Consider the following 19,416-nt stretch of genomic DNA (forward strand, 5'->3'; position numbering starts at 1 on the left):
CCTGGAAGGAGTAGAAGCTCTAACAAGAACAGTGAACACTAAACGCACCAAAGACCCGACCAGAAGTGTTGTTTCTTTCTTCAGGGAAAACAACCTGCGGTTGCTACAGGCTGATAAGACTGGAGGGTTCGTCGCTTTACGAGAAGAAGCGTTCAACGAAAAGGCTGGCCAAGCGATCGCTAAGAACTTTGTACGCGTGAAGCCCAGTGCAACAAGAATCAAGAGCAGGGCCGCGGCTCTGTGCAGTGATCTTGATTTAACTAAGCTGGCAAGATCGATAACTGATTGCAGGAAGAGAGCGTTATCGGTCTTATTCACCGCAAAGACCCACAAGGACTCAGTGCCGTTCAGAGCAATTGTTAGTGAGAAGGGTTCGTGGCAGTTCCAAATAAGCCAGTATTTGCAGAAGCATCTGAGTGGGTTACAAGTTGAGGACCCATTTGCCACAAAAACCTCCGGTGATGTTGTGCGCTTTTTGAAATCCAACGCTCCTATTGGCTACGCATTCTCTGTAGATGTGGAGGATTTGTTTTATTCCGTGCCTCATGATGAATTGTTTGTTGCCGTCAGAGAATGTATTGAAAGGAATGGTGAAGTAAGTTTTCGAAACTCAGCCGGTGTGCCAGCAGACAGCTTCATTTCCTTACTAGAATTTTATTTGCAAGCCACTTTTATTTCTTTTAACGATGACTTTTACATTCAACGACAAGGCATTTGCATTGGATCCTGCGTCGCACCGACCCTTTGCAATATTTTTTTAGCCGCTATTGACCGATCCCTGAATCAGGTGTTTAGTAACCAGGGTGTACTTAAGGCATTTAGATACGTTGACGATTTTCTAATTGTTTTATCTAAACAAAAAACTTTGACCCCCACTCATTCAGTGGATAGCATTTTAACTCTTTTTAAACGTCATGGGAAGGGTTTAAATTTTACGCATGAACTTCCGAACCATGGTTCGTTGCAATTTTTAGATCTCAACCTAGAGATTGGTTTACATCACATCTGCTGGCACTACGCACCGAGAGCGCAGAAAGGGCTTCTTCCCTATGATTCTGCCCACTCGAAGATAGTTAAGAGAGCCATAGTTAGCTCGTGCCTGGAATCTTCTCTGACGAAGTCATGCCCGCATGCAATGCACACCAGCTTTCACAATCAGATAAACAGGCTGCTTTCAGCCGGCTTCCCCTGCGAGGTCATCTCAGCTGTGGCCGAGAACCTTCTTCGGAAGGTAAAAAAAGGAAACCGCGCCAACAACGAGGAGCGATTGCCGCGAAGAAAGACTACGGTCATACCGTATATGCACAAGGTGGCCCACAACATAAAAAAGTGGCAAAAAGGCATGGCGTCCCTGTGGTGTTTTCGGCGCCACGTAAGCTCGCCGGGTTGTGCCCAAGGATCGGCGCCGAAGGCGCTCGACGAAGAGCATGCGTGATAAAGCATGCGGCACAATTCGTAAAATGCGCCACGGGCGTTGTGTATCTCATCCCGCTCAAGTGTGGTCGCGTGTATGTGGGCCAGACAGGACGCTGCGTGAATGAACGCGCAGGGGAGCATCAGCGTTCAATTAGGAATAGAGAAGGAGCGAATTTGCCTGCTCATTGCATTGCATGCGCCGGTTGTGAGCCACTGCTAAATAATATCAGAATTCTGGGCAGGAGTAATGACAAAGTTTCCCGTGAACTTCTAGAGGCATACCACATCAAGGCAAGAGGTGATAAATGTGTGAGTGACACCTCTGTTTCATTGTACAACGCGGAAAAGAATTTTTTGGAGCGTTTTTGATGGATTGTCGCGCAGTGTTGATTTGCCTCCTTACCCCCTCCTTCCCCTCTTTGTAGGCACGTGTGCACACTGCCTATAAAGCGGCTCTGAATCCAATAAACACCAGTTGATAGTTGCGCTCTTTCAGTCTCCCTCGTGTTTTCCTGTGTATGTCTTTTGTGCGCAATTCGTTCCTACAACCGTCTCTCAGATGGCGTGCTTGTGATGATTATGTTGGATCCAGGTCGGATTCTGGTAATGAAGTTCTCTCCTCCGCATGCTGAGTGGTGGCCGGTAGCCGCCTGGATTGCTTTCGAGATGAGAAACTGTGGAAACTGTTTCAGTTGCAGTCCTTGCTTAGGTCTTATAATGACTTTCACGTCGGTCTTAGGTAGCGGTGGTACCCTCCGCGATGGCGCCTTGCCGCCTGTCTTCTCCAAATTGGCCGCTGCGTCCCGTCCGACTGGCGTCTGTAGCCTCCTGGCTTCCGCTCTGACTTTGTTTTCTTCTTTTGCTTGTTTGAGCTTTTCTCGTCGTCGCGCCCTGGCCCGCATAACTGGCGTCCAGTTATCCGCGCCATCGTTGTCGTTTTCCTCCGCGTCCGTGTTGGCGTCGCTCGCGCGTTCCCGGCACGTTTCGGTAGAACTTTCGTCCTCAGAAACTTCGTCTTCCATGTGAGAATCCTCGCACTGTGAATCCTCGCTTTGCACGCCCTTGGGAGCGTTTCCGCTCCCGCTTGGACTAGCGAGCATCCCTCCGTCGGCTTCTGTCTCGGCGCAAGCGCCGAGGTCTAGCGGAGGCCTTCGTCTCGTTAGGCTTAGCTGCGGCGGGTCGCTGGCGAACTTTACAACTCGATAAAAAGTCGCAAAATTGGCCTACCGTTTTGAAGTTGGTATCCAGATGCGTCGGATATCTTGCTTTCCTCGCACACCAAAAATGGTTGGGCCACGTCCGTTTTAACCTGGTAAAATTAGCCCACAATGCGGGAGGCGGTCCGACATGCGTCCGCTCCCGCCACCAGGCTAGCGTTCCATCCGAGTGAGGATCTGAGCTTGGTGACGTAGACGCTTGTGCGAGGAGGCGACGCGGGGGCCTTCAGTCTTCTAGGTGGTGTTGGCCTCATACAACACCACCTAGAAGCTTGCCTCATATCGCGCCGTCGGACGTCGCCTAGGGTGCCTGGATGCGCACCCTCGCCCCCGCTCCGTTCAGGGTGGGGACATTCTTTGAAGGACCTGTTGCCGCCTCGACCGGTTTTCGTAGCCGCTGTCCGCCATTGCCTAGCCCACTCTCCGCGGAGCCAGCACGTGTGAACTTCGCGCGGCCGCCTGGCCGTGGTTTTCGGCTACGGAATGCCTGGCTGCTGTGTGCCGCTGTGCACCAACCATTCTAGAAATGGCTGGAAGATGTATCACTTTCCGACAGAGCCGAAGAGAAGACTTCTGTGGATCGCAAAAGTCAAGCGTGATAAGTGGCAGCCGACGAAGGGATCTGAACAAAATGTTGAGACCCAATCTCGAAACTTGCGAACAGCACAAGGAAGCCGTCCAGAAGATGCTCATCTCAAGCTACGCACGGCTGCGGCTGCGCATACACCTTCGTAAGGTTGGAGCAAGAACAGTCAGTGGAAACGCAAGTAAGACATGTGCAGGAGCAAGCCTGCCGTGAACTCTGAAATTGTCCTGCAGTGCCCTGTACATCACCACAGCATATCCCCATTCATATTACCTTAGTAACAGTGGTTTTTTTTTTGCTCCTTTCTTCAATACCATCTCGTCCTGCATTTTTAATTGTTTTCTGTAGTGTATTGCCTTGCATTTTTACGCTGCACAGCTCATTTTCCCCTTCAAAACTATAACAGCATCCGAATAAAATTCTTCAAAAGGTTGCTCGGTGTGTTCAATATGCCTGTTTTAAACTGTATTCGAAGCTAGTGTGAAATTCGCTGCTTAAATTTATTCCCCAAGTCTGACATAAATACCAGAGTTTTCGTTCATTAGGTTACTTCCATTCATTCTTTCAGCAATTGAAGTTCATATCTTAATGTCCCATAATGACAGTTTAGAAAAATAAAATTTTGTCAGCCCGCCTTGCCTTGGGAAGGTGCAGCACCTAGAGCTCGCATAAGCTAAAGCAATTTTTTTTTATTTGTCTGTATACGTACACATTCATAAATTCTGATCTGCCTAAGCACATTTTGCTTGTTGGCTGATCAGGCAGCAGGTGGAGAAATACCTTCATATGTATACTTTACTTGTCTAAACACTCATACTAACATAGAAAAAAAATCAATAAACCAAATAAAACACAAACAAAAAAAATTTTTGAACACAAAATTGCACATACCAAAGAACTCAAGCTATACACAGGGAAATACATTTGCACACCAATTTCTCATGTCAGTCATCATCCTACGTTTGTTACTTGCAATACATAGATCATCGGGAATTTCATTAAATACAGCCGGTACATAATAACTGCGCATCTTTTTACCATAGTCTGTGTAAACCCGTGGCTTAAAAAAACGTTCTGTTTTTCTCAAGGTGACATCTTTTTTTACGGGAGTCTTATATTCATTTGAATAATAATACCGTGTTAACACAACAAAGTGAAATAGTTCACGAATTCAGTTCACGAAAGAGAAGCTCACACCACGCCAATAAAAATCAGTGAACTACGGCATCTGTCATACCGCGAGAATAGAGCGATTCACATCGCATACTTTCTAAGCGAACAATTACTGCACTGTGTTTCGAAGCAAAACACGCTGCATTCGTGAACGATATCATGTCACAGCATGGGTTGAGCAAAACTGTACCATTAAAAAGTTAACTTCCTTGGTCTATTATTTTGTCCTGCCCCCTCTTCAAGTAATTTTATTAGCACGAAACGTGCACGCGGACGAGCAACTAGGGCCATAGTCGTATGCTTGCAGCGCGCTACCTGAGAGAGGGCTATGCAATGGCGGACGCCGTAGCAGACGACGCGGTTGTCCTCACCCTGAACGGAGCGGGGGCGAGGGCGCGCATCCAGGCACCCTAACGTCGCCCGGCGGAGGCCTCCACACTTCGGTTCGCGCCGTCGCGCGCGACGCGGCGGCGGCGCCACGATCGCTGCATCACGTGATATGTGACGTCACGCCAGGGATGAAGCGGCGCGCGCCCGCCGTCGCGTCAGTCTCTGTGCCCGCAACCGCGCCAGCGTCTTTGCGCCGGGCGTGTATGCGGTCAAGATGCCTCCAAACGCTAAGGACGTTAATAATAAGAATGCAAAACGAAGGCTGCTTCGCATCCACTGGGCTTAACCTTGATAAGCCTCCAACTTTTTTTAAATATGGCGCCGTGGTTGCTTTCTCGCCCGCTTACTATATCCCTGTCCAGCCTATTCAACCGTCCAACGGTTTCTGCTGGTAATTAGTCAATCTATGTCAAGGAAATTTTGTGTTCGATTAAGTTTCACTGATCATATACATTTCAAACTTCATTTACACTCTCTTGCCCATTTTTCCACAATTTTGCTATAAACGGCTCTATTCCCGCCCAAACACTTTATCGACGTCCGCGCTATTTCGACGTTTTTCCGACATTTTTTATTCCACATTTTTTCCGCATCCTCACATCATCTTTCAATTACAACCACTCGTTTGATGATACCACTTCTGAGAACGTCACAACTGCTGCGGACAGGTTTTGCTGACACGGCCCCGGCGGCCTAGCCTAACAATTTTCGCATTAATAATGAGAAGAGTACGAATGGGGCGGAGCGCATTTGGCAGGTTCTCTCAAACGTGAATCGCAGGTTATCAATGCCCCTCAAGAGGAATGTATATAGCAGCTGTATCTCATTGGTACTCACATATGGGGCAGAAACTGTTACGTTTCGGGCGAATCGACGAGCAAGCGGCGACACCGAAGGAACGCCTTTATTCCAACTCGGCAGACGGGCAGGAAAGAGCGGCGCAGCGCTCTGCCGTGGCGTTTATATAGCATCCCCAGAACGCCGGCGCGCGTCCCACTCGGCTCGCCTAGAACGCCGGCACGCGTCCCACTCGGCTCGCCTAGAACGCCGGCACGCGTCCCTTACTCGGCTGGTCCAGAACGCCGGCGCGCGTCTCACTCCGCTGGCCCAGAACGCCGGCGCGCGTCTCACTCGGCTCGCCCAGAACGTAACAACTCCTCCCCCTTTTAGGAGGACACCACATAAATTGAACAAGTTCTTCGCTGTTATGCCAACAGCTGTGAAGAGCTCCCCTACAGTCGCAAGTCGACAATAACGTAGTTCGTGAGAGCAACACGCACCGCTGCTCCATATAAGTCGTGACGACCAGTTCGGCGCTGTTGAAATCTTGCTTCCGAAATCTGGTGCGGCGGAGTCCACAGACGAAAGCACCAGCACAGCACAGCAGCACACCGTTCCGAGGTCTGGCTGGAGGAGGGGGTTGTAGCACGAGGATGAATTCACCCACACATCATTGTGACGGCCTCCATGCCGTTGAAGAGATGTGGACCGCAGTGGCCAGGCATCAAGGGCTGCCCCGACGGTGTCTTTCTGAACCTCTGGCCGAAGCCACCGGTGCCCCATTCTTGAAAGAGGCTGATGGCTGGGCAGACGGGGAAACAACAACCAAGCCCCACAGAAGCCACCGAGGTGCCCAAGATGTCAATTGTGTTCACCGAAAATGCCTTTGTTTGCCTCATTATACTGCCCAAAGTCTTCCTAAATGCAACCAGATTTTTGCCCTAAAAGAAAAAGATTAGTAGCGAACATTTGAAAGAGGAATAAGCATGAATGACTGTCTGATGAGACTATGTACAGTGATGCAGATGAGCCAAAAGAAACAAGAACTCCAGATGGCGTACTTATTCGTGCGCCCGACTTAACAAGTCTGCGTTCGCATGAAGTTTGCCTCTCTTATGCTTTGCCACAAAAGTATATTCCTGGAGAGTTAAACTCCACCGGAGCAATCTGCCGTTCTTTTGAGACAGTTGCTGGAGCCATGTCAACGGCCGATGATCAGTAATTATAATAAATTCAGAGCCCAAAAGGTAACAGCGAAGTTTCTCGACAGCCCACACCAGGCAAGCGCATTCTTTTTCAATTGTGCTGTAAGCTTGTTCCCTCGAAGTAAGCTTCCTGCTGACAAACAAAATCGGGTGTTCTTCCCCTTTGTCGTTTTCTTGGCTTAGTACCACGCCCGTACCTCTTTCGCTAGCGTCACACTGCACCAGGATAGGCCTCACATAGTCTGGGGTGGCCAGCACAGGCTGAGTTAATGCCAGCTTCAGGGACTCGAACGCTTGACGTTTACGATCGTCCCATACAATGTTATTGGGCTCCTTTTGCTTGAGGGCATCCGTAAGTGGACTCGCCTTATCCGAGAACTTGGGAATGTACTGATGGTAGTAATTCACCAACCCGATGAAAGACATCACCGCCAGCACCATCGGCACCAGGGTAAGGGGGGCTTCTCGTCGCTTGTTCGGACGTCCCGTCCTCTGACACGTGTCACACGAACGAACGAACTCCTCAACGTACTTGGAACAATCGGGCCAATTATACTCTGCCATTAGCCTACACTTCGTTTTCGTGATTCCTAAGTGCCCCGACCATCCTTCCTTATGAACAAGTTCCAGAAGGTCACGCCTGTACTTGCATGGAACTACCAGCTGGTCTACTTCATTCCCTCCTTTATCCTTAAAGTGGCGATAAATAATACCGTTCTTCACATAAAACGAGATATTCGGTGTTACATTTTTTCCCAGGCTATCTCGACATTTTTCTAGCGTTGGGTCCGTGGCCTGTTCTCTGGTAAGTGTGGCCTTATCAACATTTACCAGAGCACGGAAGTTCGCGCTTTCCGGCGAAACCAGCGTGGTTACGTCGGCTTCTTCGAGCTTATCCTCCGGCGTCCCTTCTGCCGTTTCGCTATCTGACTTATCAGCTTCTGCCCTCGTCGCGAGCGTTTGCGGCTCAAAGCCGTTCGCTGACGTCATAGAGCGAGAGAGAGAGAGAACAACTTTTATTTAGAAAGCCTGCAGAGTAGCGAGTGACTACTAGAACGGGATTCATGTCAAGCGAGACGCCCGAGTCATCGAGCTGCCTTGCCGTTCTGTTCGAAAGAATGTACGGGCAGTTTGGCAATACTCCGTCGGACACTGCTGCCTCCGTGTCTACTACACCGAAAGGCCCGTCTAGTTTTACTCTGGCTACTGGCAAGCTGATTGTACGATCTTCCAGGGCCTGTCGAACCCACACGCAGTCGCCTGTGAGATCGTCTTGCTTCACTAGCGAGGAATGAACCAGGTCGTGTGTGGCTCCCGTGTCTCTTAAAGCCTTGCAAGACTGACCATTTACTTCTATGTCGTACAAGTATGGCCTAAGCAGGTCTTCTGCCTTATCCATGCACAAGTTAACCGGTGACACTTTAGGCACACGACAGCCTGAAGCCACATGACCCGGCTGGTGACATATGTAGCAAAGAATATGCTTTCTTGCTTCAAACGACTTTGTTTTTAGCTTTTGCTTTTCTGGATCCAACGCTTCCTTAACCGATGACACTTTAGGCACACGGCAGCCTGAAGCCACATGACCCGGCTGGTGACATTTGTAGCAAAGAATAGGCTTTCTTGCTTCAAACGACTTTGTTTTTAGCTTTTGCTTTTCTGGGTCCAACGCTTCCTTTGAAGGCGGAACATGCGTCGAACGCTCTGCGTTTTTAGATAACGCACGAGCCGTTCCTCGCTCGTGGCTTCGGACAAAGCTAGGCTTTTCGTTATTAAACGTTTTCCCGTGTCTGGAGCAATACAGGTCTGCGTAATCTGCCACCACTTGTACGGTTTTTACATCTGGCCTGTCCTGAATCCAATCATTCAGGGTTGAAGGAACAGAACAGAAAAACTGCTCGAGTGCAATCTGCGCTAGCACCTTTTCGCGGTCCTCATAAGAGTCTACACCACGGAGCCAACTCTCAAGAAAGCCCATTAACTTGTAAGCGAACTCGGCATAGCTTTCTTCCGGCTGTTTCCTTGCCTCTCGAAACTTTATTCGAAAAACCTCAGGGGACAGCCTGAACTTCTTCAGTAGACAGGTTTTTACGGACGAGTAATCATCCGCCTCTTTGCAATCTAACCTTGCCAAAACATCAGCCACTTCCGCTGGCAGCAAGCTCAGAAGCCTTTGTGGCCAGCTCGACTCCACGAAGCCCCCTTTTCTGCACACCCGCTCAAAATTTACTAGGAAGAGACCTATGTCTCCCACGACGCAAAAGGGCTGCAAGAGACTTCGCATGTCCAATTTTGTCGATATATCGATCGCCATGGCTTCCTCGTCCTTCTTAACCTTTTGCTTAAGCATTTCTAGCTCAAGTTCTTCTTTCTTCCGTTTCCTCTGCACCTCGGTCCAAGATTTTAAAATTTCATCGGCGTCCGCGCCACACTTTTCGATGGCCGAGATGATCTCGGGCTTTCTCATGGCTTTCGCCACCTTTACGCCCAGCTCTTCGGCTAAGAGCATTAATTCGGGCTTAACAATCGCACCGAGATCCATCTTGCTACGACCGAAAACTTTACGAGGAAAAAAATCTGGCTGCTTTCCACCCACTGCCCTTTCTAGTCAGTGACAGTCTATTTTCACCTTTCAAGCTACCTGGTGAACAAAAGAGACCTCCCAGGCAATCACCGACAACCGCCGCGGAACCCGGAGTCGTCGATCCCCACCGCTGTTACGTTTCGGGCGAATCGACGAGCAAGCGGCGACACCGAAGGAACGCCTTTATTCCAACTCGGCAGACGGGCAGGAAAGAGCGGCGCAGCGCTCTGCCGTGGCGTTTATGTAGCATCCCCAGAACGCCGGCGCGCGTCCCACTCGGCTCGCCTAGAACGCCGGCACGCGTCCCACTCGGCTGGTCCAGAACGCCGGCGCGCGTCTCACTCCGCTGGCCCAGAACGCCGGCGCGCGTCTCACTCGGCTCGCCCAGAACGTAACAAGGCTGTCTGTTTTCCGCCTTAGCTATTTCTATGCATTGGGTAAGCACGAAGAGGCTATCATCTAAGCGCCTACCCATTCTGATCCCGTTGTGAAGTTCTCCGAGTATCCTATTGCCTTCCACCCATGACTGCATTCTTAATTTCACCGCCTGCATTGCCAGCCTGTATATAACAGATGTTATCGTAATCGAACGGAAGGATTTTATGTTCATCGTATCTCCTTTCCCTTTACAAATCAAATTCATTTTACTCTGTCTCGAGCTCTGCGGAATTTGCTTATTTGTTATGACTGTCTACAAAGCTTTTATCGGCGTTTCCTTGTTTTTTGGACCAAGGTCATTAATGAGCTTGATTGGAATTTCGTCTATCCCTGCGTATGTGTATTTAGGAATATTTTCTTCCGCCTTTTCCAGTTACGACTAGTCAGTTCTAAGCTGTTCTCTATTGTGCTGTCCCGTGTTGCTCCCTCACAGGGGAGATTACCCCATTGTCGTTGCTAAAAGACGCAGCTATAAATGATGTAATGTAGTTCACAGCATCGTCTTTCTCTAAATATTTTTCCTCGGCATTTTGAATCTGTTCCTGCTTTGTTTGATTCGTAGTACCCAGCCAGCTTAAATAGTTTTCAAAATTTTCTTGACTCAACCTTTATTTGCATTGCGAACTTCAGCCAGCGAGTGATCAGAGGACGGCTTTATTTTAGCCTGGACGAGGACCTGCACTTGCTGCTTATTTTGTCGACAACATTCCCATTTTTGGGCTATTTTCTCTTCAGATCACTGCGCCCACTATGCTTCTCTGTGTTCCCTTGAAGCCGCCCGTCGTTGTTCGATGGCCTCCTTAATTTCCATATTCCACCAGCTTCGCGGCTTCCTCTTTCCTCTTTTACTCCTTTTACTTGTTTCATTTTTGTGCTGATGAGTAGTTCTGATTATAACCCCACTTTTCCACGGGGCGTTTGTCGGCTGCTGTTAGCGATATTTGTTCGTCGTTGCGCTCACTTTTTTACTTCTCTACATTTCTCTTTCGATCAGGGCTCCCAGCTGTAGACTAATACGTTTGTGATTACTTTCCACGCTGTAATTCCCCTCTTCGTCTATTTCCATTATTGTGAGCTTGCTATAGATGCCCTGCCACAGTAGGCAGTAGTCAATGGTCGTCTGCCTGTTACGGGATTCCCACGTGATTTGTCCCTCACATTTAGTTTCTCTCTTAACAATAACTAAGTTGTGCCGCTCACAGAAGTCTAGCATTAACTTCCTGTTACAATCTGTGTATCCATCCAGATCATCTATGTGGCCATTGATCTCACCAAGCAGAAAATATCGGCACCGTCTCCAAACTGCTTTATATCGCCATTGAGACATTTAACTAGATCTTTGTCGTCTTGCCTGCATTTGTCCCCGGTCCCTAAATAAACTACCCCCTAGCCATGTCCTTTTACCGGCAACTTTACCTGATACCCAGACATGTTCTTTGCAAGTTGATTTTATTCTCTGCCAATTTGTTCCGTGATGTATCAGCATATACCTACTCCTCTTCTCTTCCTCTCCGTTGTTGTGCTGTTGCACCCTTCCCAGATGTAGCCATCGATTAACAGTGGTTCTTCTAGATCCTTCAGATGTGCCTGGCATTGAGCGTACCCAACTACTTATTCGTCCTTTAATTAACTGCCGTTCTATTTCCAGCCATTTCGCTCTCTTTCTACCCCCTTGCATGTTTATGTAACTGATCCTGGCGTTATATTTCTTTTTGGCAGTTTTCTTTCTGGACCTCCTAGTGGCCATTTTGTTGGGCTCAGCCACCATTGCTACACCTTCTACTTCACCTCTACCTTCCCCTACACCCTGAGCTGCCGTCGACCCCCTAAAAAAGCTATACCGCCCGGCGTGCCAGGTGCCGGCCGATCTCTGCTCCCACCCTTCTACTGAAATGGATGCCATCTCGTGCAAACCCTCTGCCAAAGCCTTCTCTGTGCACTTCCCTGTTTGTCTGCCACTTCAGGCTTAACTTTATCTCTCGATTAAGATTCACGTCATCAACAACCTCTCTGTTCCTTTCCACCACCTGTGCGGCGTCACCGCTCAGGACATCATTCAGCCCCGCCGCTACCACTACCAAGTTACGCCGTGCAACGTTCTCAGAAAGTTCACTTTTTGTCCCTCTCAGTACCCCGTCCACTGTCCTCCCCGAGAATACCCCGACTGCTACCCGCCCATCACCCATTACACGCTCCAGAATGCACGCACAATCTCGACAAAAGCGCACATAAGCTGGTTGAACGCGTACATCTGGAGCAAGCAGACGCCCTGTGCAAATTTAGCTGCGTATCGTGTCTGTAATGCGTAGAGTGCTGGCACTCGGAGGAGCTACAACTCGGCCTTGCGCCTCACAGATGACCCTCGGATATTTTAGGCATCTGTGGCATGTAGCACACACCGCCTCGGCTGCCGTGACAACTGTGTGGATTCCTCGAGCGATGGGCCGCCGCGGTGGCTCAGCGGCTATGGTGCTCGGCTGCTGACCCAAAAGACGCGGGTTCGATCCCGGCCGCGGCGGCTAGAATTTCTTTGGAGGAGAAATTCTAGAGGCCCGTGTACTGTGCGATGTCAGTGCACGTTAAAGAACCCCAGGTGGTCGAAATTTCCGGAGCCCTCCACTACGGCGTCTCTCATAGCCTTAAGCCCCACCTCGATGGACACTTCCGAGGCGTACGGGCGGAGCGCCTACGCGCACGGGCGTACGCTGGAGCCTGTCTGCGCATGCGCGAGGCGCTACGCGCGAGCAGGCGCGAGCGGGGCGCAGATATCTGTGCATGTCAGATATCGGCGCCTGCGCACGGGCGCTAGCGCGCGCGTCGGAAGCGGGGTCCGGTTGACAACAATCGGAGGACCGCGGGGCTCTCGAGGACTCCTTTCTTCATAGCTTCGTGTTCCCCGAACTTTTCTTCGCGGTTTAATTCGCCCTTTCAGCACCCCCCAACCATGTTTTGTTCACGGCTTGACATTCTTTCAGTCGGCTCGGGAGGGGGAGCGAGCCAGCACCAGGAGCATGGAGGTGAATGCCACTTTTCGACGCCCGTCGCAGCGCGTGCTGGGCGCGCAGGCGCTTCTCGTGTACGCCTGGGAAGTGTCCATCGAGGTGGGGCTTTAGTCGCTTTGGGACGTTAAACCCCATAAACCAAACCAAACCATCCTCGAGCGATGGGACATGCTTGAATCAATCAAGCATTTCTGAAACCATATCGATTTTTCCACTGCGCAGAACGGAATGAAGACCACGCTCTCGCATCGTGCGCACCTCGCCAAACACGTTTACCGTACGCATGTACTACCGGGGACAACAGTGGTATACTCCACGCGGCGGGAGCCAGAGCAACGGAAAACTGCGGCGTTTTGCGAGCTAAAGCGCGAAACATTGAAACGAGCCCAGCGACATGGCTGCTGATAATAAAGGTCACGCATTGGCTGTCTCGATCCCAAATGCCGCCTGTAGATGGCGTTTCAACGCAGTTTTCCATAAAGGGGCACATAGGTCATTATGGGGGTACAACAAATATGAAGTACTAAGAGGTATTTGGAAAGGAATAATGGTGCCGGGACTTACTTTCGGCAATGCGGTTCTGTGCTTAAGGTCTGAAGTTCAGTCGAGATTAGACGTAAATCAGAGCTGTTGGAAGATTAGCACTAGGTGCCCACGGCAAAACCACAAACGAGGGATATGGGCTGGGCATCGTTCGAAGCACGGGAAGGTAAGAGTAAAATACTATATCGAGAACGCCTGAGGAAATTGGTATTTAAATACTTAGCTAAGGTATTTAAATACTTATGCAGAAATAGCGTTGAATCACAGTGGCGGAAAAGAACTAGGAAACTAACTATAAAACTAACATTGTCGTAACTGCACGCCCAGGTTCGGCGACACAATTGTCTTGAAAAAATTGACGGCCCAGCTTAGCAGGGAAATTTTTGAAGCCTACTGCATAAAAAAAGAAAATGACCGTTGCATCAGCTCCACTTCAGTATCTTTATGCAAGAAAGAATTCCACTATCTAGATGCTAACTTGTGCCACGCGCGACCACGTGCCTGTATAATGTGATGCTGTCGGCTGTTTATCAGGTGTCATTACGAATCATGTATAAATGTGGTTTTCCTGCAGTAAACCTTAGTTGAAGTTCCGCGTCTTCTCCTGTGCTAACCTCTCTTCGTCCCTTGTCGTTTTGCGCGCTTGCAATATGCACTACATTGTCAACCCGCCTTCACTTGTTACATAACCAGTAAGTATGCCGGTCATGAGGACGGAGAAAGAAAGAGCATTAAACGACAGGTTAAAAACGCGGAAGTTAAAAATTGGACTAATTCAATGGAAAAGAAGAATAGTGTAGAACTATATCGATACTGGAAAAGGCAGATCAGGAAAGAATTTTTCTATGATAACTCAAGAGACAGTGTCCTACTCTTTGAAGCTAGATCAGGGTGTCTTACAACGCGCAGCTACAAAAAAATTCAACGATGATGATGACACATGTTCAGTGTGTAGTAGATCTGTGGAAACAATCGAACACCTCATACTCGAATGTATGAGGTCGATGCAGGCACAGTCATTCTTCCGCCCGCCGCGGTGGCTCAGTGGTTACGGCGCTCGGCTGCTGACCCGAAAGACGCGGGTTCGATCCCGGCCGCGGCGGCTGAATTTCTTGAGGGCGAAATTCTAGAGGCCCGTGTGCTGTGCGATCTCAGCGCACGTTAAAGAACCCCAGGTGGTCGAAATTTCCGGAGCCCTTCACTACGGCGTCTCTCGTAGCCTCAGTCGCTTTGGGACGTTAAACCCCAATAAACCAAACCAATCATTCTTCCTGAGGCCCTAGGGTTCAAAGATAACAATGATCATGTAAATAAATCTGCAGTGGAAGTTAGCAAAAAGCGATTGGAGGATTGGTGGCTGAAAAGCGGAGATGTGACATAGGTTAGAAGCGTAGGAAACCATAGTGAAAGAAGATGGCGAATCTTAATGAGAATTAACACAGTTGAACAAAAATAAAGAAAGAAAACCTGAGCATGGTGGCAGTTGGCCACCACCCCGTTTCAAAGGGGGCGCTACCGTCCGTCCGTTGCTCCGGCTCCCACCGCGTGGAGTATACCACATTTGTCCCCGATAGCACATACGCGCGTGTCTGAGCACGTACACGGAACCTGGGCCGCTCTCACGTAAGGCCTCGAACACCCGGGGGCACGAAATTAACGGCATTTTGTGAATGAGAACGGGGTGCGGGGTTTGTTTCGCGACAGGGCCGTACTATAAAAATGTTCGCACCGACACTGCGTCACACGCTCACCGCGTCTTGACGGATGCCAGATGCTGTTCAATCTAGCTTCGTTCGGAGGTTGGACAGCTTTTCTTTGAAAAGGGAACACTGCCAGACGAAGCGGGCTCGGGCGCGCCCAGATAAAGGGGAGTTCAGAAGTGCAAGATGCCGGGCTAGTTGGTATTGCATAATGAAATAAAACAGCGCAAGGGACGGGACGAAACACGAAGGAGCGCCCGCGTCTGTGTTTTGCTCCTTCGTGTTTCGTCCCGTCCCTCGCGCTGTTTTATTTCATTAAAGGGGAGTGGTCGGCGACAGTGCAGCTGGCCGGCGTTCGGTATGGCGCCCAAGCTCGAGAGCTGAAACATCAACAGTTCTCAAGAAACAGGCGCGCGCAGAAGACGCCACCGGACGGAGCGAACGCAGCCACCTGCTTAATTAAGAACAGTGACGGCCACTTGAGTTATGACGCCTCCCGGACCCCGGTGGGGCGGCTGCCGGGTCAGCAGTGCAGGGTAATCCGACTCGCATGGGACGCGGTTCGGCGCTCCCGGTTGTGCGCGACCGTCGTGGCTCGCGTTTGGGTCCGATAATTGCCCTAATTCCGAGAGCCGTCCAGGTCACGGGTTCTGGGGAGACCAGCGCACTCGTGGAAGTGTTTTGCTTTCTCTTCCATAGGGGAGAGAGTTTGTCTAATACAGTGGAAGCGTGGGGCGTGGCACGTGTAACCCATGGAGCAAATCCGTTTGTGTGTCCATTCTCGGAATGTATGATTTTGAAGTGAAAATGATGTCCTTTTTTACACTATGTATATTTGAGAGACGGTTATGCTCCTTATGGAAATTGGAGGGCGGGCCACACGGCTAACAACCAATCGTATTAAGAGTTTGACACGACTGGATGCTGAAGAATGTGGGCCGGGCCCATGGGTCTTTAAAACTGGGTCTCGGAGCCCGGAAAAAGGGTTCTGGGCTACGGTGACATGTAACGCATCTTCGGCTATGCCGAGTAGGGGCCTCCCCTAATGTTAGCCAGTTCCATGTTGTTGTGCTCGCTGCTCAACTTGCATATATATAAATCCATGTACATAAGGCTTCAGTTTATACCCCCTGCAAGTTCTCTGTTGTTGCCAAGTATTGTCTAGCAGACCCTCAGCCTTGAAGACATCACAACCAGGACAGCAGCTTGGGCATGTTGGTTATTCATTGTCATTGTCACAGCGCTTGTCTCTTGTCCCGGTGTTTTGCGCTGTCCCGTCACAAAGACATCACAAGCCGTCTCCGACGCGGCACCCCTGGTGCAAAGGAAGGAAAGAAGTCAAAAGAAGCTGAAACTTTACTAAGACGGAAACAGGCAGCCAAAAATTAGCTGTCTATGAAACGGAGCTGGACTTCAGCGCTGTGAACAGTGCGCATACTTGTTGATGGCAAGCTGGCTGCACTTAGGCAGCGAAGCAGACGAGGACTCTGACAGACGCTTCCATCGCTCTCACAGCCTTTCGGCCAACCAGATGGCGCCGCGGCAGCCGGTCTTGACGGCGCTCGTGAGCATCGCGTAAAGTGGCGCCCCCTGGGCGCCGTGCTCCAGCGCCGCGTCATGGTGGTCCTGCTCGTCGTCGCGGCAGCGCCGCAGCAGGTCGAGCAGCTCGGCGTGCTCCTGGCTGCCGCCGGCGTCGGCCAGCAGCTCGCGGATCTGGTTGTCGTAGTGCTCGGTGATGACCGACTCGACCGCCACAGTGCACGCCATGGCCCCGCGGGGACCCAGGAGCGCCGACGCTGCGAAGACACGTACTACCTCTCAGTCCCCTAGCCAAGGAAAATCAAATGCCAGCCTACAAAGAGCCAATCATTATGAGGCACCCCATTGACGATCCCATCTGTTGACATCCCTCATTCCACTTTGAGTGGATTCGACCAGCGCTCACCTTCCTTTGCGCATTCCCACATCGCATTCGCCGCACCAAAAGGGCGTGAAGAAGTCGGCTGAGAACAGAAGACACCTCACCGAAGCCTAGGGCGAAGCCGGCCGCGTTCCACACGGGTAGCAGCGCCGTTGGTCGGGCCCGGTGTCGGGGCAGCATGCGCTGGAAGGCGCGCAGGTGCTCCTTCTCCTGCGACCACATGTGGCGAAGCACGGGGCCCGTCTCCGGGTCGCGGCCCAGCACGCACACCTGGCAATAATAAGAGCTTATGTCTGTACGCGGCTCCGCGGCCAATTAGTAGAGTGCCCCTACCTGGCCCGCGTAGATGCGGTCGGCGCCCAGTTCCCCGGCGTGGTCCACCCGGAGGATGCGGTCGTAGAGGCGGTCACGGCGCCGGCGCACCCACGCCTCCTCGTCAGGCGGGCAGCTCAGGCGCCGAGCGGCCATGGCGGCCACCCGACGCGTCGACGAAGGCAGCATGTCACGCCCCAGACGCTTCTTGGCCTGGTGTAAAAATCGACCCAACCATAATCGCATGAAGAGGCGAAATACGGGCTGGTAGGTACATGTTTGAAGAACTGGATATAACAGCGCAACGAGAAGGGCAAGCCTTCCTTCTCTTGTCTCGTCTTCCGTTGCGCCGTTTTATCCAGTTATTCATAATCACATGCACCGCTGATAGGAGACAACGTCATTAAAACCGAAACACGGTCCCGCTGCAGGCAGATAAAGTGCCCCTATAGTTCGCTCAGCGATTTCGCGTGCAATTTGAGCGCCTCGATGACAAAGCCAGGCCTGCATGGCTTTGCCACCCGCGTGGCCCCGGCGCCGAACTACGTTTAGCGGCAGAAAATGCAGGCCGGGCTGAATATCGGCTCGGCGCTTTGTCCATGCCAGAATGGAGGTTTGGGCGAGTTGGTGACGGTTCACTTGCCACATAGCGCTAAGCAGACAGGGAGACAAATAGGACGGGCTTTATAGCTTTCCGCGTCTGCACTGCGTGGTTACGCCGAACGGCCGACCGATGGCAAAGAAGCAAGTATCGCGCAACAGCATCAAGTTTGGCCTGACCGCTGCGATTGCAGGTCCCGTAAATCAAAGCTGCGCCGTTGGTACTTTTCTGGTCGCTGGTGTCCAATATGCGCTTACCGTGTTGTGTCTTCACCTGGAAACGTTCCAATTTGAACTGCAGAGGCCGTACAGGTCTTCTAAGGAAACGCGAAGAGTTAGAAAACAGAATTAAAATTGCTTCTTTTTTTATGAGGAAAGGGCGCAGTATCTGTCTCACATATCTCGGTGGACGGCCGAACCGCGCCGTAAGGAAAGGAAGGTGGGAGTGACAGAAGGTGCCGTAGTGGAGGTCTCCGGAATAATTTCGACCACCCAGGGATCTTTAACGTGCACTTAAATCGCACAGCACACGGGCGCTTTTTACGTTCCGCCTCCATCGGAACGCGGTCGGGTTCGAACCCGGGTACTCCGGCTCGGTAGACGTGCGCCTTAACCACTGAGCCACCGCGGCGGGTCAGAAAACCGAATCTCGGACTATGAAGGACGCCGTAGAGGGGGGCTCCGGAAATGTCGACCAGGTAGGGTTCTTTAAAGGGGTGGAGACACCAAATTTTTCGCTGGCGTGTTGTTTCAAACGGTGCGTATTGCCCCAGGACGCGTGATACGCGCTCCGCGATTCATATATTCGCCGCAAATAATTTGTTATTGTACTATTTATACTGAGCGATTTCGGTTTCTGAGCGCCGGGGTGTGCTGTGACGTCATGATCAGGGAAGAGCAGCAACCCTGGTCACGTGGGCTCCAAAAGCTGTGGCACACAGACTGCTGCGTCGTCTGCTCTCGAACACATGCTGCGCATACCAGGGTCTTTCAAAATGCCGGCAAACCTGGCCGGTACCGCGACGTATGCTGAGAGAAGCCAGGCGAGCGGGGGACGACACCGAGTTCTGAAACCAAGCGGCTCGCTTGGGCCGATCTCATTCAGTAGAACAGCAAACGCGGTTTCCGTGTTTTATTTCGCTTTGCCACACTACGCCGATGCTGGGCGGACGTCTGTGTCCCGACAGCGCGTCAGTGCGCCGATCCCTTGCACACGTTACGATGGGTTGTGCCGACGAATACCCCTCGCTGTCTTCGCCTCACTCCGTGGCTGCTGATTACGATATCTGCTGCTCGCTTTTTTCTGCTGCTTCAAACAGCCCGTGTATTCTCTAAATGAACGCTTCAAGGTAATTGTACATGATTCAACATTTACTGCTCGAGTACGTAACTTCCCAATGAATGCGATCATGCCGACGACGGACATTAATCGTGCCGAGTAGACCATCGTCATCGGTGCCAACAAGAAGAAGAACACAGGCAGACAACGCAGGGCTCGCTTCGCTGTCGGCGTCCGACGTACAAACCTAACGGTACGCAGCTGCGTGCC

The 19,416-nt window shown here is 51.0% G+C and overlaps 2 protein-coding genes across 6 annotated transcripts in view; one reads left to right on the top strand and one right to left on the bottom strand.

Annotated features, from left to right (window-relative positions):
• Nucleotides 1-19,416, top strand: part of shf (WNT inhibitory factor 1) — a 412,546-nt gene that overhangs the window by 355,654 nt on the left and 37,476 nt on the right. The window lies entirely within an intron of this gene.
• Nucleotides 16,373-19,416, bottom strand: part of Coq7 (ubiquinone biosynthesis protein COQ7, mitochondrial) — a 57,412-nt gene continuing 54,368 nt past the window's right edge. The window contains exons 2-4 of the mRNA XM_089553562.1: nt 17,289-17,480; nt 17,060-17,225; nt 16,373-16,830 (exon numbers count right to left, since the gene is read on the bottom strand). Coding sequence (XP_089409688.1) covers nt 16,544-16,830; nt 17,060-17,225; nt 17,289-17,456 — 621 coding nt within the window. The 5' untranslated portion in view covers nt 17,457-17,480 and the 3' untranslated portion in view covers nt 16,373-16,543. The remainder of the gene's footprint in view (nt 16,831-17,059; nt 17,226-17,288; nt 17,481-19,416) is intronic.

Source organism: Amblyomma mixtum, chromosome 7, assembly GCF_055824585.1.
Source record: "Amblyomma mixtum isolate Tamu chromosome 7, ASM5582458v1, whole genome shotgun sequence".
Lineage (NCBI taxonomy): Eukaryota > Metazoa > Arthropoda > Arachnida > Ixodida > Ixodidae > Amblyomma > Amblyomma mixtum.